Genomic DNA, 25,800 nt, shown 5'->3' with positions numbered 1-25,800 from the left:
ATACCTGGATGTAACACTTTGTAGGGATATGAAATGATCACATAGGCCCAGTTGTGAGTAAAGCAAGTGGCAGAATTTGGTTTATTGTAAAATACTAGGGAAATGCAATTAGTCTACAAAGGAGATTGCTTAAAAGCAACTTTGTGACCTATTCTAGAATATTGCTGAAGTGTGTGACATGGGTGCCAAACAGGACTGCATGTATACAGAGAAAGGCAGCAGGAATGGTCACAGGTTTGTTCGATCCGTGGGAAATTGGAAGTGAGCTGACAAAGAAACTGAACTGTCAGACTGGATGATAAAAGTAAACTACTCTGAGAAAACCTACTTTACAAAGTTTCAAGAACCAGCTGTATATGATTGACTCTAGGAATTTACTAAAACCCCTATTATCACTCACATATGGACCGTGAGGACAGGATTAGACTAATCACAGCATACACAGACACATTTAAACAATCATTCTTCCCTCACTCTATACCTGAATGGAACATGAAGAAACCCTAATAGGTGATATAATGGGACATGCACTTCACAAAGGTTTGTAGTGTGTAGATGTAGATGAGGAAGGCCATTTGCAACAGGGTCTAGTACATCGGAGAATTTTATACATACACAATGCGGTCACACACCTTGAAGAATTTTGTTGACAAAGGAAAAACACTGAGGGCTGCTAAAAAATTTACAACAAACCACGAAACTTTAATTTTTTATAATTTCTAAGTTATGTTTTCTTGAAATGATAATGGGACTTTGCTCTTGCCACTAACTTTACTCACAATCAATCAATCACATCATTATTTAATGTTTGTAAGTGTGATTGTGTGTTTCTTTGTCTCCTCTGTTAAGTATAAGACAAACAGTATACACTGAAAATGCAGCTCTTAACTAAAACATCATTTCCAAGGAAATCCATGAAATATGCCAAGGTCTTCAGTTTTCTCTCACCAAGCAACAGTATGCTCTAACATAATTGCACAGTGCAAGCATTGACATTTCAGCAACTGTCATTTCAATTTTGCTGCTTTATTTTCCTAAACAGATACTCCTTTTGCCTTCCAAAGTGCAGTGGGTTTCATTCTTAAATTTTGTATGGCATGAAAATAAGAAGCAGCAGAGACTGGACTTAAGACATTCATAATATTGTTCAAACTGCAGAGGCATTCACACAACTCAGTATGGATCTTTTGTATTATAATCTGAGTCAAGCTAAAATGTAATAACAGTTTTCTCTCCTATGATGATTAGTGTTTTAGACAAAACATATTACTCACTATGATTCATCATATATTTGTTTGCTGTTGAGTTTGTTGCCCCACGGAGCAAGACTGTTCCACAGAACTGTGATATAGTATTTGATTATATTCTCGAACTAAGTGCCTGCATTTGCCATCCTTAATAACAACTATAAGTGCTTTTTTTATGCGAAGAAAAATTTAACATTGACTAGAAAATTCTACCACATAGAAAAACAAAGGCAGTTTTCTTTTACAATCTTTTAATTTCACATATTAAAAATATATTTCAGTAAGTTAATTAGACAACAATTACAAATAAATTACATCACACTTCTGGGGCATTATAAATAATGATCATGGTTTTCTGGGAACCATGGGGCTAGGACGAAACCTGAAGAAAACACACACACACACACACACACACACACACACACACACACACAGAGAGAGAGAGATAATTGATAAAATTTACCAAAAGCAAAGTATAAAACTGAATGCATGTCAAGTTTATATTATCTTAATTTTGCGTGATTTTTATTGCTTCATTCATAAGTGACACACCTACAAAAGTTATTGCATCCATAACTTTCCAGTTAATTTCAAGAATAATGGAATTTTAGTTTCTACAAAAACATTTTCACTCTTCACAAAAACCATACAAGAAATAGTTTATTTTATGTAATAATTGTTCTAAATAACAACCATTTTTTATTTAACAGACGAGAAGGTGCTTTTGCATAAAAATCCACTTTCATATAGGATCAACAGATGACACACCCAATCACTGGTGCTTAATTTCTCAAGCAGTTTATGCCACGAGGAAACCCAAATAAATATTTTTTATATTTCTACAAGGTATGAATTTGAACACACTTGTGAGTGAGTGTGTCGCCGTCGTCTCAGTAGCTGCTATGTCAATGCTAGTCTTTTATTACAAATCATGTAAGAATTCATTTTCAGTGCTTTATTGCTTGTTCTAAACATCACCTGCTCCATTATTTCAGTACATATGTCAGACCACTTCATCAAAAATAATCAGTTCCAAGTCTGAGTGATTTTACTGTGCCCCAAAGGTTGGCACCATTGTTCAACAGCATTGCCAAGCTGATGTGTGGACTAAGCCAAGTGACTGCAGCAGACCTGTGTTAGGATTGACTTTATGGTACGGAATGCAAGTTCTTCCGGGTGGAAGCAGTATGACAGATACGTGGGACTAAGTGAGTGCGAAACTGGTATGCTCTTGGGCGGATCTTCGGGAGCGTTTGTCAAGCATAACTGTTGTGTCCAGTGCCGTGTGCCATACTGCCGCAAGTTATACTGTAGTGGACTCAACATGCCTGCTGGAGGGGAGGGGAGGGGAGGGGAGGGGTGACTTATGAACTCTGGAGAAGCGGTGTGGAACCAAAAGGAAATTAAGTGGAACTGGTAGGTCAGTTAAAATATGCAACTGTAATTAATACAAAAGATCACAGAAAAGAAGGTAAGGGTGAATGATTTAAAGACCTTGAGATATGGAAAGATAATAACAACAGACCAGGACCAATATGGATCACAGGTCAAGGGTTTGCTGATCAATTTCATTCACCACAATTGGCTATCTTTTCTCCAGCTCCCATTTTTGGAGGAATTCACAACACCCATTGTGAAGTCCTCAAAAGGCAGCCACAGGACAAAGAAACTTACCTCCTCCTTTTCTGAAATCTTTCGGATTACAGGAAGTTTCTGGTTTTGTCTTAATTGATCTAACAATTCTGTTATGCTGGCTTTTCATTCTACCACTCTTCCATGGAGCTATACGTCAGCTCACCTCTCCTCAAACAGGCCACATCTCTAACCTCTCCAGCATGCATTCACAAAAATACATTCACGATGAGTCCACTTTGCTGCAAAATGTGTCAGTATGGCACATGGTGCTGGTCACACCAGTTATGCTCGACAGAGGCTCCACTCAAGGGTAAACACTCTTAGCACTCGCGCATTCCACGTATCTGTCATACTGCTTCCACCCGAAAGACCTCTCACTCTGTGCCGTACAGTCACTATTTCTTCTTCAACTGACTCTGCAAACACATCAAGATTATTGAATTTAGATGAATGGTACCTATGATTTATTAGCATCCTCCTTTAAACTAACAGTCCTATTAAAAACTAAAGAACCATCTTTTGTATCTGGGTCAACAGAAAAGAAACCCAATCTCTCAAACTGGAATTTGTCAAAAACTCTAGCTTTTGACACAGAAACATCTGCATACGCATTCAGTATCTTCAGCGAATCTTTGTTGCAGTCCGATAGGAACCCTCCTGGCACCTCATTGGGGTCTTCTGGATTTTTATGTTTAAACAGCATGTCATACAAACGAACTTGCACAGGAATATGATGCGACACCCAATGAATAAACGCCTTCGGTTTAAATTCTGTTGAAGGTTGACACTGTACTTCCAATTCAGTTACATTGCCGACACTATTTTTAATGGCCCTTACCACAGAAATAACGTAACCGGCATGTCGCAGGCCGACCGGTTGAGAATTTGTCAGTCTTCTGTATCCTTTCTCGTCCTCTTCTCTGTAGTCACTTCTCTCAATAAACACTTCCTTATCAAATGGAACAAAATGGCTTCCTCGGTCTGGTTCACTGGGGAAATTGGGAACTTTAACTTGAGTACTCTCAGAATACGGAAAGTTGAGGATCTTCACTTTCAACGGTTCCAGAACTACCATAGCTCGTGGAGCAGTAGTATTTAAAGAATCTCTGACACATGCCTCGAGCATCTGAGGATCGACTACAGATGTCGCACCTGTAACTCCTACCTGAGCACAAAAATTGTTTATAGCTTCCGGTGGGAACCCTCGTCTTCTCAGTGCAGTTAAAGTAAAGAGACGTGGATCGTCCCAATCGTTTACAATACCCTCCTCAATTAGCTTTGCAATTTTACGTTTGGATACTACGGTGTAATTCAGATTCAAGCGTCCGTATTCCCACTGCACAGGGCAGTAAATGTCCAGTGCATTGCAAAGCCAGTAATACGAGGAACGGCGATTCTGAAATTCTTTTGTACATAAAGAATGAGTTATGTTTTCGATAGAGTCGCATAAACAGTGAGTGTAGTCGTATGTCGGATATATGCACCATTTGTCTCCTGTTCTATGGTGAGGCAAAAACTTAATTCTGTACGCGACTGGGTCTTGTTTCCCTTCTTCCAATGTCACTTTCATTCTAAGTGTCGCTTTGCCCTCATCTATTTTTCCTTTACGCATATCCTCAAACAGTTTAAGACTGTCTTCAACTGGCCGATTTCTCCACGGAGAAAGTGGGGCGTTAATGCCTTTGATCTCATCTGAACTCTGGTGACAAACATATGCTAAATCCTTTTTTACAAGTTCTATTGCCCACTTGTATAACTGATCAAAGTAATCGGACGAATGAGTAATCTGAAATGGCTTGTATCCTAGCCAGTTCACCATTTCTCTGATGCCCACAAAGAATTTCTCCTCTTCCTTTTCTGGATTTGTGTCATCATATCGCAAGAAACAAACACCCTCGTGTGCTGCAGCATAACCAAAATTAATGTTGATAGCTTTTGCGTGACCAATATGTAAAATTCCATTAGGCTCTGGTGGAAACCTTGTCCTCACTTGTCCACCGGTAACCTTCAGATGATCTTTGAGAATGTTGAAAGTGTTTGGTGTAATGACATAGCCTTCTGTTTTGTAATTTTCTCCAGGTTTGTGGAAATTTAATTTTTTCATAATATCTCCTATAGAAGCACTTTCAACTTCATTTTTTGCATCAGCAGTCTTCTCAATTTCTTTAGTCTTCACCAAATTGCTTCCCTTTTTTGCGCTTTTAACTTTCTTATCTGATTTATTGTGGCTTAACAAGTCGGCTTCTGTTTTAGGGCCTAATAAATCTAAAATCTGAATGTCCACTTCATTTCTAAGTGCTTTTCCGTCAGCCCATTTTAAGCGTTTCCTCACCTCTTGCATAATAATTCCTAAATTGAACTGATACCTCTTTTCTAATAATTCATTTTTATGAGCAGCAATGATTTCTTCGACTGAATTTTCAATTTCTTCTGGAGTTACGACTACACCGACGCCACAGGCTTCTTCAAAGGAAGACAGGTTTAATTCATCTTTGAGATGAGACAGTAAATACTCTAATGCTGCATCAAGTCTCTCATTCGAATCAATTTTTCTGGAGTAAATGTAATTCACAATCATGGGTATATGGTGAGCAGTTTGTTTTTTAATTTTACTAGCTAGCTGGTAGAGGAGCATTTTACTTTCATCTGGTACACCACCCAATTTCTCTGCTTCATCAACTGCTTGTTTCAAGTTTTGCGTTATTGTTTCATTCTTTATTGTTTCCTTTGCTTTCTGCTCACTGAGCCCCAGAGATACAAAAGTTTCAATTAATTTATTTTGATCAATCATTCTTGATGTGAAATTGTTTACATGTGTCCCTCCTTATACCAGTCTCCTGAAACAAAAGAGAAATATACTATAAATTAAAATATACACATTACTACAACAGATGGCTACAGTATTTTTAATTTGAAAGCTGGATGATTACATATTGCTCTCTAAGCTTTACAGATTTTCCACATAAGGAATAAAATTCCAATTAGAATTTGCTCCGTTTAGGATGAGGCCAAAAAATGGTCAAGTCATATATTAATTTGCCTATAGAGAACAGTGAGGTCACGCGATATCATTTATCTATATAGGTCACACAAACACAACTTTACATGAAGCTACGTAAGGGCTTGTTCACAACCAAATTTATAACACGTTACTGTATAAACAGTATTTCAAGTTATTATGATAATGCATATCCATGCTAATAACAGATCTGTAACACTGTCGTAAATGTGACTCTGTCTTTGAACATGCTTATCTCCACAGCTACTACAGTTTTTGCAGGTAACTTGAATACAGCTTTGGGCAACGTATAGGCTTTACTTCATCAAACTGGGTAACAGAAAAAAGATATCCATACATATTATAAAAATTTATATATGTTCCACATCTCCTCTGAAACCACTGTGCTAATTTCAACCAAACTTAGTACAAACTTCGCTTGCTGTTAGGAAAAAGTCAACTGTAGGGGTAAGAACTACCTACCTATCAAAGGGGTGGGGGGTGAAAAAAAAGTGTAGGACAAGATACACAAATACCCATAATTTATTCATCCAGTATTTGAGAAAGAGAGCAATTGGTGACTTGCTACAAAGTTTACACGTAACTTCAAACCTACGAAACTTTTTACTGCCGACACCCGCCACAAAATTTTGAAAGGGAAAGAAGTTAATCACTTACATTTTCAGTGTTCATGTAGTACAACTACCTGACATTTTTTTCATTACTAACTGTATTCATGACATTTTGCAGACGAATGTCAACATATATCACTGAATGTGATTGAAAAATTATGTCATTGTACTGTACCTGCAAAATCATGCCACTGTATGACACATACAATTTCGATGAATTTTGGTAACACGATAGCTCGAACCCTGAGGAAGAACACAGCCTACTTTGGGAAGTTTGTAGTACACGATACTTATTGGCTTGAAGAATATTACGTGAATTAGGGAAAAAAATTTACTCTTTACTTTTGAATTTCATCATATTTGTGAAAATGTTTTTTTTTTTTTTGGTTCATATGTGCTACATGAAACTTATCCAAGTAATGAATACAATCTTCAGTGTGTTTAATCTATACGTTCACACTACTTCAATAGCAGGGATGCATAGATGTGCACTCCTGGCCCTGCCCCTCTGTACACACTGCTCAGCACGTCATGCGCTGTGCTTACCCCAACAGGCAGACACACGGGGGCAGCTGATGTTATTGCACATACAGCAGCTTACTTGGTCACCATCACTCACCACAACAAAACTACTGATATGCAAGTAACGCCTAGTAATAAATAAATCTGTTTGCCAACCATCACCAGGGAGCAACATTCGAAGAGCCCTTGAAACATTGGCACTGGAGATTCTACCATTTCCTCCACAAACAGTCTGAATGGCTGCTAAGCATTGCATCAGAGCCAAGAGGTACCATGAACATGCGAAACTTCAGCCAATATCAAATCTTAAGCTCAGGACCTTGTGTGAATTTCTGATTTTTTAAGTGTGCCTATGTCAGTTGCTAAGTGGACAAATGTCAGACAAGAAATCCACAGGCTCAGCATTAAACTGTCAATAGGTCTTAGGATTTTGTCACTTACAACATATTTCACCTCGAGAAATAATTTGTATACGTGAAAAATATCGTGTTGCATTGTGGTTCAAATCCACATTAACCTGCTGGTTCCTAGGTAACTGGTTGGGTAAGTCACTTGAGAGATAGGAGGATTAAAAGGGTTTACCACATCCAATAGGACCATGCCCACTGCAGTGTTCAAGCTGATCTTCAGGTTGAGAACATAATTATCTTTATGTGACACACATTATTCATTTGCAAAGAAATGACTGTCTGCTAGTCAGTTATCAATATCACAAAAATGAATTTTGTTTGCAGCAAGCTTTTACTGAATTTATTTAGTGATGATAATGATGATGATGATGATGATAATAATAATAATAATAATAATAATAATAATAAGCCATTTTGCTAATACAGAAAAATGTTCTTAATTTTACATAATTTATTCAAAGTTCTACTTCAGCCCTAATGTTACACATATTGACATTCTCCTGGCATATTTTAGTACCTTCTGTGGATGAATAACTCTTAAGTGGCTCCAAAGGAACATCTGATGGTATGATAAAAGTGTAACATGTCACTGGTACTATCTCCCCTGTCTACATGGCAGATGAAATGCCCAGCATGGTCTAGACTGCTGTATGCTGTCTGTCATGAAGTCACTTATGCATCCTGCTAATGCAATGCATGATGCAAAACATAGTAAAATTCGCTTTTGTGGGTGCTTTTATTTACTAGACTAAGTTTGGATACAAAAGTAACAATACATGGAACATGTAAAGCCAAAGAATGGTTGGGTTGGATTGATGGGTTTAAGGGACCAGACTACTGGGCCACTGGTGCCTCCATCCTAAGTGTATCAAACTAATGAAATTCTTCGAAAAGAAATGCGATGTGTCTGCCTGACTCAACATCCTCACTATATGGTGAGTAGCAATATATCCTTTTCATAGTACTAACAGTGGAAAATCCATGTTGGAAAGTAACAATATTATGAAAAGTATAGTTTCTACTCACAATACAGCAGAGATGCTGAATCGCAGATAGGCACAACAAAAAGACTGTCACAAAATAAGCTTCCGGCACGCACGCACGCACACACACACACACACACACACACACACACACACACACACACACAAACAAACACAACTCGCACATGGATGACCACAGTCTGGCAGCTGAAGCCAGACTTCAGCTGCCAGAGAAATCTTATTTTGTGACAGTCTTTTTGTTGTGCCTATCTGTGACTTGGCATCTCCACTATATGGTGAGTAGCAACTATCCTTTTCATAATGATGTCATTATTCCACCCTGGATTTTAGAGCCAGTAACAAGGCACCCTGCATTGTATTCTATGCTTCAATTGAGAATGCGCTCAAATGGTGCCACGAGGTAAAAAACATATGCAATAATATAAACCCTATTTGCTTGAGTTATATGGCGAAAGTATTGAATGTGATTGCATCAAAATTGGAGGAAGGATGCAAAAAATTCAGTAAAGAAAATGCATCGCTTAAATACAATCGAAAACTGCTTTGCCAACTTCACTTCAGCTACATAGGTGAGATGTACACTGTGGCATGCAAAAATATTTTGAAAGGAAAACAGTCTGTATGATTGAATTTGCTTACAATAACTAATACATCAAGAATTGATGGTTTGATCAGTATGCAGTATAGATTATTGGACGTAGTTAAATTCGTGGACCATCTTTTTAAATGCCATGTCTAAAGCTTATTTTCATAATGTAGCAGATGAGGAGGGCTGCAGTTAGGTTGGGATATGATTATTTAGCAGTTAATTTGAAATGTATTGTATTCTACACTTTTCCAAAATAGATTACGTGACATTAGCAATATAGCACTTTCATCGCCAATATTATTATATCATTCATATTACATTATACACTTTAGCTACGTAACTCAGTTAATAATGTGCTATGTTGTGTGTTTTCATGTCATCAGGATCTTAATTTAGGTCAACTGGGACTTTGACCTGTGACATAACAGTGAAGTCATAGTGGCACTGTGTATTTATAATGTATCATGATTACAGAGGACTTGTTGAAGTAAGTGGTGGTGAACTCTAGTGCAAGGAAGTTTGTGTTTCTAAATTGTGAGTGTTGTTATTGATATTCGACACCTTGAAAGCTATTTGTTATAGTAATCCTGGAAGAGGTTGTGGTGGTTGCTTAGTGAGTTATTTTGGTGTTGGCATTTATAGGCAATAGGTTCTTTTTATGGTTTAGAATTTTTAGTGTTGTGTGTTTTTTATGGTTGGAGATTTAAATTTATGTTTTGGTTTTTGTTAGTTATTGTGACAATGAAGTAATCTTGTGTATTGAAATTGATGTTACTGCAAATTTTTATGGTTTCTGTGTTGCGTTGTTGGTTGTAAGGTGTACAACTTTGCTTCCACCATTTGTCGATAGGTGGCGACAATGGTAAGTAGCGGTCGAAAGAAACAGATCGCAGACGACAGGCTGTGAGCTTGGACCTCGGTCAACATATCCTCATTCAAACATTAGTTGATTTGTGTCTGCATCATAAAGTTGTTCTTGATTGAAAATGTCAGTTTACGAGCCTAATTCTCGTCATTTGAGGGAGGTGTTACTGTTTCATTTCAATGTGAAGAAAACAGCGGCCGAGTCTCATCGAATGCTCTCAAGTACGTATGGTAAGGATGCTATTAGTGAAAGAACGTGTCGTGAGTAATTTCAATCCTTCAAGAATGGTGATTTTAACGTCATACACTGGCATAGTGGTGGAAGAGAGAATGTTTTCGAAGATGCAGAATTGGAGACATTGCTGAGTGAAGACACGTGTCAAACTCAAGAAGAAGTGGCACGATTAGTGGGAGTGACACAGCAAGCCATTTCAAAACGTCTCAAGACTATGGGCACGATTGAGAAAGAAGGAACTCGGGTCCCATGTGAGCTAAAACCAAGAGACGTTGAATGGTTGTTTGTGTTTTTGTGAACAGTTGCTTCAGAGGCAGCAAAAACGGAAGGGATTTCTGCATTGCATTGTGACTGGGGACGAAAAATGGGTTCATTACGATAACCCTAAACGCAAAAAATCATGGGGATATCCCGGCCATGCTTCCACATCGATGGCCAAACCGAATATTCACGGCTCCAAGATCATGCTCTGCATTTGGTGGGACCAGCTCGGCGATGTGTACTATGAGGTGTTAAAACCAAGTGAAAAAAATCACAGGTGCTCGTTATCCAACACAAGTAATGCGCTTGAGCAGAGCATTGAAAGACAAACGGCCGCAATACAGTGAGAGGCATGATAAAGTGATTTTGCAGCATGACAACACTCGACCCCACGTTGCATAAGAGGTCAAAATGTACTTGGAAATGTTAAAATGGGAAGCCCAACCCAACCCCCCCATATTCTCCAGACATTGCTACCTCTGACAATCACCTGTTTAAATCAATGGCTGACCAACACTTCCAATCTCATGAAGAAGTCACAAATTGGATCGATTCATGGATAGCTTCAAAAGATGAACAATTTTTTCGACAAAGGTTGTTTTGTTAGATTTTAGTATGTCTTCGTCCAATACACCCACTTTCTAGCAGTAGTGCAGTTAGCTTCAATATTAATTATAATGAATTTATACTATTTTGTACTCAATAGTTATATTTTTATGCCATGGAAAAGTTTAAGGCTATTGGTCGCCATTTTGAAATCATATCTGTGTTCCAACTTGGTGTTTGGCATGATGTCATTTGTCAAAGCTGACTTATGGCAGCAGACCCCCTGGTTTATCCCATATTTTGATACAACTGTATCACCAAAGTATATATTTGTCCAAGAGAAGGGTTGTAAGAACAATATCCAGCATTGATTTGCAGATTTTGTACAGGACACTTCTGACACCTCAAGAAATTCTAAAATCTAGAAATTCTAGCACTGCGTTTAGAGTACTCACACACAAAACATGGGTGCTGCAGTACATAAAATGGGACAAAAGTTATGCAGCTCCATGCTCCTGTATTTTTTGTAGTTTAAGTAAATGTATGTACAAAATATGCACCATAGTATTTGTTTGATACGTTTATATATTACGTAACACAGCTTTTCTGTAGCACTTTTTAACTTTCATAACAATGTTCTGAGACATCGAGGGATCACCAATTTAGTATTGGAGGGCAGCGTGGAGGGTAAAAATCGTAGAGGGAGACCATGAGATGAATACACTAAGCACATTCAGAAGGATGTAGGTTGCAGTAGGTACTGGGAGATGATGAAGCTTGTACAGGATAGAGTAGCATGGAGAGCTGCATCAAACCAGTCTCAGGACTGAAGACCACCACCACCACCACAACAACAACAACAACAACAACAACAATTTCCCCTTGCATTTTTTATAGTTGATATACGATATGCACAAGGTGATTATAATTAAACTTTCAAAATGCTGTAGAAATAACACCACTGGTCAGAATGACGTCAAATTGAAATGGAATATTATCAGATAAAGGTGAAAATGTATGGCAGAAGGGAAAAAAAATAGTGTGAAAATTGATCAAGAGATGGCGCTGTATGTGTCAGAACATGTAAATGGAAACACTTGCCATGCACACGAACCACTGAAGTTGGTATAAACATGCTGGATACACGGCTTTTCCTCCTTTCGTGTCCGTGATGTTTGCCATGACTCTCTCAATGCAGGATCGCGCTTTGCTTGTAACGCTGTATTACAAGAATGATGATTGTGCACACATCACTCTGCAGAAGTTCCGGACACTGAAGGGTATGAGAAAAGGCGTTGGTCCGATGACTGCCATGGGTCTGGAGAAAATGATTCGGAAATTCGAAAAGACAGGTTCTTTTAGTGTGCAACCTGGTAGAGGGAGGAAACAAATTGTTTCGCGTCAGTGGAAGCAGTGGCCACAGCAATGCAGGGGGAGACGAGTGGTGGTGTGCAAACATGTAGTGCACGGAGAATTGCCCGAACAATGGACACACCCATGAGCACAGAGCGTAAGATCCTACGAAACATCCTTCTTTGCTATTCATTCAAAATACCCGTGGGCACGATTTGCCTAATGTTGACCTGCCAGCAAGAGACAACTTTGCTTCAGAATTTCTTGCTCGCATGGCAGTGGACAATGATTGGCCATGGAAGATTTTGTGGACAGATGGAGCCCACTTCCATCTGACAGGATATGTCAATACACAGAATTTTTGAATATGGGCAACAGAAAATGCACACCCAATTCAACCTATAGCAATCCATCCTGAAAAAGTCGCTGTGTGATGCAGGTTTACGGCGTCATATACCGTAGGACCATATTTTTCGAAAGAGGTGCTTCCAGTCCTGTTACTGTACTATCACTGGTAAGCGCTATGAGTGTCTTTTGCACAACCACGTCTTTCCAGCTCTCAATAGCTTGGATGTGTGGATGATATCATTTTAATGCAAGGTGGCACACATCTGCACATTGCAAATCAAGTTAAGCAACTGCTGAACCGCCATTCAGAAATTCTAGAATTATCAGCTGCCATTTAATCTGTGGGGCTATCTCAACGATGTTGTGTTTAGTGTTCCGATTGCAAACTTAGCTACATTGAAGGCACGATCTGTGCAAAACATTCTGAATGTGACCCCAGAAGCACTTCGATCAGTCATGCAACATGCTGTTTCTCGATTTCAACTTGTTGCAGAAAATGGTGGACAGCATACTGAACATATTTTGCGCCAGTCACATGGAAATTAATAATCTGATTTGATTTTGACTGGTGCTTTTTATATGGTTTTAGGCCTCAGAACAATTAAAAACCAATGTGATTGATGCTTTTTATGCAGTTTTTGGCCTCAGGACAACTGAAAACCTATTTTCCCATCCAATGTGATATGACCTTGCCTTGGTGGATGAGCTTATGTAACTAACAGTATCACACCTGTACACCTATGCACCCTGATTAGTAGTTTGCTTAACGTTAAGCATACATCTCAGGCATTGTTGTATGACTCATTTATCATTTGTGGTCGTGGTTTCTTCTGCCGTATGCTTTCCTCCCTTCTCTGGTAATATTCCATTGCAATTTGATGTCACTCTGACCACTGATGTTATTCCTACAGTGGTTTGAAAGTTTAACTTTAATTATAATCACCATGCATGTAAAATGAACCAAAGCACCTGCAGGGGAGTTGTCAGTCATTTAACAAAGTTTCTTCAACATACTGTAAAAACAAACCTCTCATGCTATGCTACAGATATATCTGTTACGAAAACTATTATATCGTATTCACTTTTGTTGTCTCCACCTATTTACAAACAAACAGTCAGTATAAAGTACCATGTGCCCCCTTGAATTTTCCCAGTCAATACACAATGTATGTAAATGATATGCACCAAAATACTCAGAGATTTGTCTATTATGTGCTACAGCTTTTCACAATTCACCTCACAACTTTTTTAAATAACAAAAAAAGTGTGTTAGACATGGCACAAATGTGGAAATCAGGCTACAGATCAATCTGTTACCATAACCTTTCCTTTATATTTGTTGGGCTTTGTCAACTCACCACTCTCACCTTACAACATAACCAAGGCCTAGGGCTTGGTTATCACAGATCAGTGTTACAACAGCCAAGATTTCGATGGGAACACCACTGCATTCAAACCAAAATGTGTTTAGTATTCCATTTTCGATAGACTTTGTATAGGGAATGAAAATATCAATCTTCAAATGTACTAATTTCACTTGAAAGGCGCCTTTCTGGGAGATACCTTTTATTCTGGACAGATCCTAGCCTTAGTTTAATTTAACATTTGTATGTTTATATCACCTGAACAGTCCCTTCTGTTTAATGATTTTTATTACCAGATTCCACAAACTACACACCGTGACTTGCCCCTCGAGCAGATAGCTGTGGTTCATCTAATTCCAGAAAAACTGAGTAATAATAGCTCATATGTTTAGGTATGAAGATTAGGTATAAAGATACTACCTGTTGGTGACATGTAAAAATTTGTCTCAGACCATGATTTGAACTCAGGTTTCCTGCTTGTTACAAGCGGTCACCTTGACCACTTGGGCTATCTGAGCACACTTCCAGGACTGACTCGATATTCCTCATGTCATACTGTCTATGACTTCACTGCTTGCAACTTTACTTGGATTCCGCCATGGGGTTTGAAGGAGACAAATGTATTCAACATTAGTGTTACAGTCATCAGTTGAGTCAGTCCTGTAAGCCTGCTCTGATTGCTGAAGGGGCTAAGGTGACTGCTTGTGGCAAGTGGGGAATGCAGGTTCAAGTCCCAGTCTGGCATACATTTTTATATCACCAATAGGTAATACCTTCATACCTAACACAGCTGATGTCAGAAAGATTCCACACTTGTGAATAAATTTAATAAATTTAGTCCAGCTGTAAGATTGTAACCAATGTCTGTTTCTTCAGATATTGTTAAAGATAAGTATTACAACCCTCGATATAAGTATTACAACCCTCGACAGCGGTAGGGATCTTACGGACCCCAATGGTGAGGTTATCAGCGCAAGCCTCGATAGGCAAAATGACAATTGTAATACTAACATTGAATAAGTTTGTCTCCTTGAAACACTGTAGCGGGAACTCAAGTAAAGTTGCAAGCAATGGGATTATAGAGTATGACATATGGAAGTTTGGGTCGGACCTGGAAGCATGCTCGAATAGCTGAAGTGGTTAAGGTGACCACTTGAGAGCATGGAGTCTGGGATCGAGTCCCAGCCTGGCACAAATTTCATGTGTTACCAATGGTAATATCTTAATATCAAATGCATTTCCAACTTGAAAATAAATTTCATACCTTTGGCTTTTCCACGTAAAATCACACAGGATGAGTCACCCATCATCTCAGAAGTTCATGAAATTTTGCACATTTGCTTATACTTATAAGACTTGAGCAAACTCTCTTTGCTCTCAGACTAAAACTTTTTTTTATATCAAATTTTAAATTTAGTGATATTCTTATAAGAATGTCAACTTGAAATGGTATTTATCTACATAAATGCCCATAACACAGGTGTTCATGAAGCTTCCGGTTTCAATTTTTTTTTTCCCCATAAGTTAAGAGAAGCACATACTTAACAGACATGTAATTATTTAAGCCATAAAGTTAAAAAAAAATTAATGTGTGTCACTTTCCAATTTCTGGAAAAAGTACAGACATATTGTAAAATGCGTATATCAAATTTATCCAACCTAGTGGGAACTTATAATTGATCTTAAATACTTCCCAATACAGTACCCATTGCCATAAAAATAAAACTATTAATGGGTTTTCTACAAATGGACACAAAAATAAATCTGAAATCACAATACTCTGTATTATGACAGGGGGGGGGGGCATCATCCACACCTGACACTCACTGCTCCTGACTTTGACAACTTTTTCTACTTGTTACTTTTGCATGGCAACAATCAAAAATTTCTCCACGTACTTACTTCATGTAGTTTGAGGGGGGGGGGGGGGAAAGGAAATTTTTTACAAACGTAAATGACAACTAAAGTTTGACATTTGGATTGCATTACTTCCGACATAATAATAATAATAATAATAATAATAATAACAATAATAATAATAGGAAGTACCTTATTAACAATGTGTCACTGTCATATTTCCCCAGATGTCACAGATGGGATGTTTCTTTAACGGAAAAAAATTAATAACTATTCTTGACATATGGGAATATAAAAAATAAACTTAAGCTGTTTTCGACCAAAGAATGATTTTTCAAAATGTAAAACACTTTCTGACAGCTGAAACAAGATGTATTTATATTGAAACTCTAAGATTATTTAAAAGAAAAAGAAAAAAGAAGAAGCACCACGAGTTTTGATAGGTATTGGATGTTCATTTAACATACATCACATCATTGTTCAGGAGATCATTCAAATCAGATTATGTAAACTGACAACCTACAGTAAGACTGCCTCATGAAAGTAAAGAGCCAAAAGTTATAAATTCAATTGAAAAATTTCAGTACACAGGTTAACTTTATTTAGGATGTCAAATTAGCATCTTTAAACAGCAATTATTCTAGCCACACTAATATTAATTTAAAAAGTACATGTTCAGCAGTGAAGATCCCTGAAACTATCAATGAAACTTCTTAAGAGAATCTCTGTTTTTAATCCACTGTGACAAATTATATTCTAACTTCATATCTTTTTCATTAAAGCAATACATTCTGCTTAATGATGTTGATTTAAGTACACCAACAGCATATAAAATGTTAATGTTTGCATTCTCCTATTTAAAACAAGAGTACCCTCTCTCAAGCTGCAAAGGATGAGTCTTTTTTTGCATATGCACATTCTTCTGAATGCTAACTTTGCCTTTTGCTCCTGGTAACATTTGAGTATATGCATCAGTCACATCTTTGCCACTTCATGGGCAATAGTGTTCCCCCTTTCTGGTTTAGGAATTGATAAAATACCCATTTCTGAAACTTCCTGGCAGATTAAAACTGTGTGCCAGACCGAGACTCGAACTCGGGACCTTTGCAAAGGTCACAAGTTCGAGTCTCGGTCCGGCACACAGTTTTAATCTGCCAGGAAGTTTCATATCAGCGCACACTCCACTGCAGAGTGAAAATCTCATTCTGGAAACATCCCCCTGGCTGTGGCTAAGCCATGTCTCCACAATATCCTTTCCTTCAGGAGTGCTAGTTCTGCAAGGTTCCCAGGAGAGCTGCTGTAAAGTTTGGAAGGTAGGATATGAGGTACTGGCAGAAGTAAAGCTGTGAGGACGGGACGTGAGTCGTGCTTGTGTAGCTCAGTTGGTAGAGCACCTGCCCGCGAAAGGTAAAGGTCCCGAGTTTGAGTCTCGGTCCGGTACACAGTTTTAATCTGCCAGGAAGTTTCATATCAGCGCACACTCCGCTGCAGAGTGAAAATCTCATTCTGTACCCATTTCTGTTTTCAGTTTCCTTGCTTGTCGAACCACATTCTCACTAACACTAAATTCTGACATTATGTTTTCTTCTGACCAAGAGGGTGGAGCTAAAGTTAAAATTTGAATTTTTTCTGGTACTCTTACACTAGCCACTTTATCTTTCATTAACAATATCATGGCATCAGAATCTTTGCCTTTGTTTAACAATTTCATCATCAAATTTTTCTCCTCCGCAGTCTGAATCTTCAATACTGCAATCTAATGCGGACACATTTTTCTTTCCGAAACATGCTTCTCTTTTTCTAACTTCTTTTTGCAATAGTCTTCCTGTGATTTGGAATGGAGAGAAGTTTTAAGTGAGAATATCCCAAATCATGTAAAGTTTTATTTGCACCCTCAATACTTTGACTTTTTAGTACTGATTCGTGAAATGTCACATCCAAGTCACCTGCATCACTTCTGTTTCTGTCACTGATGTCAGTTTTCTGTTCACAAATCTTACGACATGCTGTGCACAGTTTTTGACCTGGTTTTACATAGATTCTTTTAGCACTTAATGTTTTAGACAACAAGAAAACTGACCTCAAAGACTTTTTAACTGTTTGTCTGTTTTTTGAAAGGATCACAAAAAGTTATTTGATGACTTTCAAAAACTTTTAAGTAATAGTATCTTTGATGTCTACATATAGTAGCAGTTTCTTGATCTTGTGGATAGCTTATACTGGATCGCAGAATTATCAAATCTCATTGGCCTTCACGCAACGCTTCTGTTTTTTGTAGAGTTTTTACTAAGGTATAGAGTGCCAAATGACACGGTGTTTTTATTAATTTTTCAACAGTGCATGAATTCACATTTTATGTTGCAATTAAATGAGCACTAATTCACTTAAAACATGCTTTATACAAGTGGAATGATAGGGGCGCACCACAAACAGATATGACCTGTCTCACAGAAAGACAAAGAGCAACTGAGGCCAAATAGACTAATTATTGTATGCCAGTTATTCTCAACAACGAATTTCAGCAATTGTTGCATTGTTTTTTATGCCTGTAAAAGTTACTGCTGTCTAAGGATTTTTTTTTGTCACTGTGAGCAGGTGACTAGCTGACCACGTAAATCATATATATATTATGGTCCTTAACAAATTACTGAATTAGTCAAATGAAAGGAAATAAATTTTCACATTTAAAGTTAACTTGCCTGCCTAGAATGAGTTATACTTAAATATTCTAATTTAATACCCTTGCATCTGAGGCAGTGAGTGGATGAACTTACTTAAAATGACCCTTTTCCATCACAGCCAAATGTATTTTGATTTCAGATGTGTGTGTCAGTTAGCTGAAGACCCATTAAAATTTTTATTTTATTTGAAAACCTACAATCTAGGGGATTATTTAAGACCAAAATCAGGTTCCCAGCAAGCTGGATAAACGTGATATAAGCATTTTTCCACATTGTCGCAATTTACCTGAAACTGAAAACTGACATTCATTAATATTTTTTAAAAATATTCCTTGTAACTTTATTGCTTCAATAACTGGATATCAGTTAACTATATGCCTTACTTAACTTAAAAAAAAAAAAAAATAATAATAATCCATATCAAAAGCTTGATAAACATCTGGGCATTTATGTAGATAAGTGCCATTTTGCATTGATATTCTCGCAGAGCCCAGTTATCAGAATATCACTACATTTAAAATTCAATATAAAATAAAGTTCTTACGTTGTAAGTATAAGCAAATATGCAAAGTTTTGTGTAAATCTGAGGTACAGGGTTACAAATCCTTGAATTATTTCGTGTTTTGACATGGAATGACCCTTTACTAAGGCAGTTGCCTAACATGGTTAATTTATGTGGGATATAGTTGTCACTGGCTGTTTGCCTGTTCAGTCTCACCTTGCTACATACCATAGAAAATGACATATTGGCGTACTTTGTTCATGACGTCATGGGATGGTCTACACTTTGTATCGAGATAATACATGTATAATTTTAACTTTATTATGGATACTAATTGTACAACTTTTCTGGAGCATTGGGCTCCCAATTTCTGAAGCAAGAAGACTTCAGACCAATAGCATTTTGTTTCTGCCCATTGACAACATTAATGATCAAACAATACTGTGTGCTGTATCACAGAGCTATTGAGTACTGAGATACATGTTTCATTCCAGTTTGTCGTGTTCAATGCTAGAAAGAGCAATGAGGTAGTACTAAATCCATTGTGGGTGAAACCAATAACGACTGTAAGCTGGAACAACTTTGCAAAGCAGAGAAATTTTGTCACTTTTAGAATAAGATTATACTGGGCACCCCACCAAGTTCTTTAAACTTCCAGTAAAGGTGCCAATGCTTTCATTGCACAGGGGAAACAACGAACAACAGATCTGGTGCACATTTTAGGTTTATTCATTGTTTCCTGTACTTTGTCGGTGCCTTTCTTTCAGTTTGTGGACCGTGCATTTTCTTGTAGTCTACAGAAGTGTCTTGTCCTGTCTATCCATTCTAATTTAAGTGAAAACTATTTCTTCTGTTCCGTGCAGTATATAATTACATTTTAGAATCACTGCGAGAAATAAAATTGCGTGGTGTATGTAGTATAGTAATATAATTTGGCAATGTTGCAGCAGGAAGCTTGGTGAAAACGGGTCAACTTTGCCAATTTAGAATTTTGCCTTTTTCTTGCCTCTTTCACTTTCTTTTCTTTTTCCCCCTAGCATTTTTGTGTCTCTGTACAGGTTCTTAAAATGCCAAGCCTCATTAGACCCAAACAGGGAACACGTAGGTATAGAATAGAACAGCTATATCTGTAGTGATTAATAAACAAATGAGCAGTGGAACAGCAGCAGAAAGAGTTCAATATCTCCTGAAGAACAATTGAAAACAAAGTACAGTGTTTCCATTTAAAGAGAGCACGGTGTCAGACTGCACAGAGCAGTGAAGAAGAAGAAGAAGAAGAAGAAGAAGAAGAAGAAGAAGAAAAAGAAGAGCAGATCCTTGAACAAATCTTCATTTGTACAGATTGGGGAATGCCTCTTGATCTACAGCTCATCATGAAAAACCTCTTGGATTTGACTGGGAAGCAGGTTACACAATTTAAAAATACATTACCTGGTGATGGCTGGTGCCATTCTTTCACAAATCGACATAAAGCCAAAATATTTCTTGCACTAGAGCTAATGAAGTAGTTCAAATTAAAACATAGTTTAGTCATTAGAAAGACTCAATAGAAGGAGCACATCCATCCTACACATTAAACTACAATGAGAAAAAATTGACTGATGAACCAGGGTCCAAAAAAATATTTCATAGATGATACAAGTGTCCAGAAAGAGTTATAAATTCTACCAACACAAGATATTTCTTTAATATTTGCAGTTTGGCAACATGAGAACTGCTTCCTTCTCGCTTGTTTTATTGTTCAAAGCAGTTTTGGGATATGTGAATTTACGATGACCAAAAGGAGCAAAATGTGACAAGTTTGATGCTCTGCATTATGAAACGTGCTTTCTCCATTTAGTTTTGCCATGGGCAATCTTAGTAGGCATGTAAATGTAACAGTTATCAAGGTATGCACAACTCACAACATTCACTTTGTGTTCTTGCTCCCAGTGTCAACTCATTTATGTCAACCTCTGGACATTTCAGTCTTCGCTCCATATAAAAGGAAATAGACAGCCATACTGACAGATTATAAGACAAACGCTCATCTAGTTCCAAGACGCTTGAAAAAATTTCATTTTCCAAACTCTTGGCTAAACTTTTCATTGATTTGGATGAAGAGAAGAAAATGAAATCTAACATTTCAGGAGTCAAGAAATGTGGTATTGTGCCACTACATTCTGAGGAAGCTTAGTCTAGAATCCTGGATGGAGAGAGCTGATGGTAATGGTACACTCTTGAATTACATTCAAGCCTGTTGCAGCAATTGTAGTCAAAGTTGGCTGAAGAGGAGAAGAACTGATGTGGCACCTGGAGAATCTGTTCGACGAATCACACTTGATGAACTGGTGGCACTGAAGCAGAACACACACAGCAACTGCCATTACAGCAGTGATGAGTCTATCTACTTCTTCTATAGGGCAAAACTTTCTTTTCTGATGAAAAGTCAAACTTAATTTTTAAGATTTGAATTTTTAAGTGTACCTTTCTGTATAACCTTCTCTGTAATTATCTTTGCATTAAAGTGTTTCTTACTAACGTAAATTGCTTTCAATGCTTTAAATTTCTTTTTCTGTAGTGTTTTGACGATTTCCATTTATTTTAACAGCTGACAAAGTTGACCGACTTGTCAGATTACTTTGCCAAACGCGTTTTGTGTATAAGTACATACCTAAATTGTTGTCTGTAACCATAATATGATACTAGCGACGAAGACCTCTCATTTAGGTTCGTTTGAAATACGTCTTTTGCATTATGAAAGCTGGTAGGATGAAAAAAAATTGTGGCAAAGTTTTCCCCGTTTACGGTACTACACAGAAAAAGTAGGCTCAGGGCCCACCCTGAGGGCAGATGTTCTGTTTGTAGCACAAAGCATGGCTGCAGCGACTGCTGTACCTGAGACAAAACGTCCTCTCCCAGTAGTAGTCTAGATTGTAGTTAGAACTACTCTTCTCCATCCATCCCAATTCCTCCTATAAGCAACCAAGAAAAGTTTACATACTGTAGTTGACTATACAAGAATGTTTATATTAACAATTTTGTTCATAATCAGCATCGTTATCTCGAATATAATGAACTATAGATTCTGGTTTCTGAACAGTTACGTGGCTCTACACACGTTAGTAACATTATCACTGCTACTACATGTATTCAGTGCTAGTATGTGGCAGAAAGTTCAGAGCACAGCAACCCCATTTCGTTTGTATTTTGCATCTCTGGTTACCTGTAACACATCACACTATCGCAAACAGAAGGCTCCCTAGATCATATGTACAAACCTTCAAGTTTGTGTTAAAACTGTTGCAAATATAAGGTTAAGGTTTACGCCGGTGTCTCCGAACAGTTGTTCTACAGGTATGTTGCGATATCAGGGACACTTTTTTATGTACTGTTATTAGCACTTGGTCACGGAGAAAGACATTTCATTTCATATACTACTAGTAGTTCCACAAGAATAACAACCAAACTTTCAAACCCTTACAAATATTCCATGAGTCCATGTGACACACAGGCAGAAGTTCACAACAAAGAAGTTCATACGAAAGATAACAAGCTCGTCGTAACAAATGAATACGTAGCGTGTGGTAAGTGTAAAGCAGGTCTTTGGATGCGCGTTTAGCTAACTGTGTTGTGTTGACAAGTCATGGGTGGGAATTTGGTGTTTTGTGAGGTAATTGACTAAAATGCGTTTTATCTGAACGACATTCGATGACTATTAAGAAAAGTTCAACAAGATCTGCGTGGAAGAAGAATTTGTATGAAAACAAAGGCTATCCAGACAATTACACAGATGCATCGTTTCTGGAAGAATTGAAGAAAAATGTACATTCTCGAGGTGTGTCGTATGGAGAGGCGATCAGAGGGGGTGGACTAGTTGCACGCCAGTTATGCATCGTTGTATGGTTTGCTTTAGTATTCGTGTACGTCAACAACGAATGGATTACACCGGAGAAAGTATTCGTATGCAGCAGCATACTGACAGGAATAGGTTACCTGCTGTTCAGAGCAGTACATACGAGTGTAAATTATAGCACAGTGTTTTGGGGAGATTTGCACACAGTTCTAATATTTCTTTCCTTTGGCTACGTGCTGTCCCCTATTCTGAAAACACTTACCGAGACAATTAGTACAGACACAATATATGCGATGACCACGATAATGAGTTGTGTTCACTTGATATTTTTCGATTATGGTGTGCCTGCAGCAGTTGTATCTAGCGCCTTGTCCCTGAATGCTGCCATATTTGGTTCAATATGCTTAGCGTCACGACTGCCTTCACCATTCCATGCCTTTGTGCTGTTAACAGTTGCAGTTGAATTATATGCACTCCTTCCAATGTTATTGTCAAATGTGAGAGGATCTCTGATCACTGTAGGTAGCATGGTCATTGTAACTGTTTATTTTTTATTTACTGTGTCATCAATTTTGACTTTCCTGTTTATCTGTTCTGTGATATTTATCACAGCAGTGTGTCCATTATGTTTTGTGAAATGGCAGTGCCACAAGGATAACATATATGGTCCATGGGATGAAGCTGTTGTAAGCGAGATTGACATGTGAGGACTAAATGTTTATTTTTAGAAACTGGGTGCATCTAAAGCCACTCAGTTATATCCAAATGAATTGTGTGTATTGGTTTGCTTTCCACTGTTTCATTTGACTTTAATATTTTGAATTTTTTTATAGTGATTAGAGGTCTAGCAAAGTGTTAGCTTGCAAGAGAGTGATGCATTAGAACCAGATTGAATCCACGTGCTGTATTAACAAACAGTGGTGTAGTTGAAAAATTGCTCTTCACAGTTGGTTAGCTTGATGCTTAGCTGGTTCCTAATCACTTTGTCATGTACTAAACACAGGATATAAACAATAAAATTATCACACAATGGAGAACATCAAGTTTTCAAACAAACATGGAATGTTCTATAAAATTATTGATTGGTTTTCTATAAATGAACAACTATCTAACAGAGTTATTACATTTTGAATCATAATGTTGTTTAAAAAAGTAGTAGTAGAACTCAAATGAACAGCAATAAGAAAAATGGAGCAATAAAAAACCATAGATAACTGTTCTGCAGGGACTCACAGAAACCACATTTATGTTCACTAATTTATGGTCTACTTGTGTAATTTTTCATGGAAGAAAGTTAAATTTAGAAGGAAGTTGGCTTACCTTAAACTGAACAGCCTGGAAAATTTATGATACTAAGAGTCATATGAGTATCAATTCAGAAATAATTAGACTCTAAATCAAGACAACATTGTTTTATTTGCAATTCACCCACATTTATCTATGTCACTGCAGGCCATATGATTACAGACATCCGTAGCACATATGTTCAGGTGTTGGCTGCAGCAAGCAACTTCTACAGCATGTGTACCAATCTGTAAGGGCAACATTTTCTGACAAATCTGTTTCAGTTCTGATTTGAAGGAAGAGATGTGGATGAACATTTGTTTTGAATGGGCATGTATGGTCAATGGAAGGGTCCGATTTCACTCGTCTGCTTTTACCCGTGACAACTGTGATGTCATTGAGGTGCGGCGTGTGAAATGGATTGTTTGCGAAGGGCGTGTAGGGTTGTCTGTTTCTAAATTGTTTGATGTTGGTGTGGTATTGGACTGAGTGTTACTGTAATTGTGGAAGTTCGTATTTTGCTGCATTGGCAGTATGTTATTTACTATCAATTAATTTTTGGCTTTTGAATTGTTAGTTCATCATGTTTTCAATACTGTAAATGTTATTTTTTGGAAGTTTTGTTTGGTACTATCAATCGATTTTACGAAATTTACTGTACTGTGATCATCATAAGGATAAACCTGATGTAAACATCACAGCGTGTGGTGTTCTGCATTTGGTTGAAACTCACTGGATTTTGTTTCACGTGGAGCAGAAGCCAAGCTGTGTCAAGTGTAATCAAGTACAATTGTAAGTACATGTTTTATGCTGTGTTATACGCACATAGACTGAGGGATAATGCAGGACAACCGCCTTACCAGCGCATTTAACTTGGACGACTTTGTCCAGCCAGCTGGTCCAACCAACCAGCAGTGATGTCAGCAGTTGCGTTCAGACGTAAAAGGGATGAGCCAAGACTATAGCTTCGAATGACATTTATTTTTTAAAGAGAATGAAATAATAATCTGCAAACCCCAGCACTACCACACGCCTCTTAGGTGACAAGACGGAAAGTATAAAATGCTCCCGTTCTCACGTAATACAGTATTGTAATTGCAAACAAAAAGTAGTGAAAATTCCTGTCTTAAGTATGCGGTAATTTTTCTGAGCGAGCTGTACGTGGTGCAGCAGCATACTGCAGATTTCACTGTATTGTTGATTACTGAAGCCGCTGAAGGTATTAATTACAGTCAGTCGTCCGGTAATCTCTTGGCTCTTTATGCATTTGAGTTCAGGTCATCTGCTACGTTGATAACTAGTTGATCAACAACAGAAACCACCCAGGTGTCGCATTTTCTCCTCTTCTTTATGACGAGCCATTCTATATCCCACCAGCGTTCAGCAGTGATGTGTGTAAAAGCTGCGTGCGTTAGTTCCAGTACGTCTGGCAGCTTAACATTGTTATAATTCCTGACGATAAATCCGTTAACTTGAAGCAACCTTTATTAACAATCTTTCATAAAATAACAATAATTAAGAATTTATATATGAAATGGAAACAGGAATTTCGTGTGGAATGTGTAATTAGAAACATGAAGACATACATTATTCATAAAAGATGACTACGAATTTTACAATTACGAGATGCAAG

General features: G+C 37.7%; 2 protein-coding genes across 5 annotated transcripts; one reads left to right on the top strand and one right to left on the bottom strand.

The window, feature by feature from the left end:
- Positions 1 to 1,518: 1,518 nt before the first annotated feature.
- LOC126259435 (probable glutamine--tRNA ligase) lies at positions 1,519 to 22,563 on the bottom strand. Of its 4 annotated transcripts, none has more exons than XM_049956249.1 (3): positions 22,309 to 22,542; positions 21,926 to 22,002; positions 1,519 to 5,719 (listed from the first exon to the last, which is right to left on the bottom strand). In XM_049956249.1, exon 3 carries the CDS (start codon positions 5,671 to 5,673, stop codon positions 3,340 to 3,342), a length of 2,334 nt encoding a protein of 777 aa, XP_049812206.1. In that variant the 5' UTR covers positions 5,674 to 5,719; positions 21,926 to 22,002; positions 22,309 to 22,542; the 3' UTR covers positions 1,519 to 3,339. The 4 variants fall into 4 exon arrangements, with proteins under 4 accessions (XP_049812206.1, XP_049812207.1, XP_049812205.1 ...); XM_049956250.1 differs by having other exon boundaries at positions 22,512 to 22,526; XM_049956248.1 differs by lacking the exon at positions 21,926 to 22,002 and having other exon boundaries at positions 22,512 to 22,563.
- Positions 22,564 to 22,643: 80 nt separating this feature from the next.
- On the top strand, positions 22,644 to 24,746 carry LOC126260161 (phosphatidylinositol N-acetylglucosaminyltransferase subunit C). Its single transcript, XM_049957425.1, has one exon. It carries the CDS (start codon positions 22,739 to 22,741, stop codon positions 23,588 to 23,590), a length of 852 nt encoding a protein of 283 aa, XP_049813382.1. The 5' UTR covers positions 22,644 to 22,738; the 3' UTR covers positions 23,591 to 24,746.
- Positions 24,747 to 25,800: the final 1,054 nt, after the last annotated feature.

The sequence above is a fragment of the Schistocerca nitens genome, chromosome 5 (genome assembly GCF_023898315.1).
Source record: "Schistocerca nitens isolate TAMUIC-IGC-003100 chromosome 5, iqSchNite1.1, whole genome shotgun sequence".
Classification (NCBI taxonomy): domain Eukaryota; kingdom Metazoa; phylum Arthropoda; class Insecta; order Orthoptera; family Acrididae; genus Schistocerca; species Schistocerca nitens.
The sequence above is the reverse complement of the archived record's forward strand: the minus strand, read 5'-3'. Positions and strand labels throughout refer to the sequence as shown.

What these genes read in the sequence shown, in the direction of transcription:
- LOC126259435 (XM_049956248.1), bottom strand. Translation starts at nt 5,673, where the DNA reads ATGATTGATCAAAATAAATTAATTGAAACTTTTGTATCTCTGGGGCTC.
- LOC126260161 (XM_049957425.1), top strand. Translation starts at nt 22,739, where the DNA reads ATGACTATTAAGAAAAGTTCAACAAGATCTGCGTGGAAGAAGAATTTG.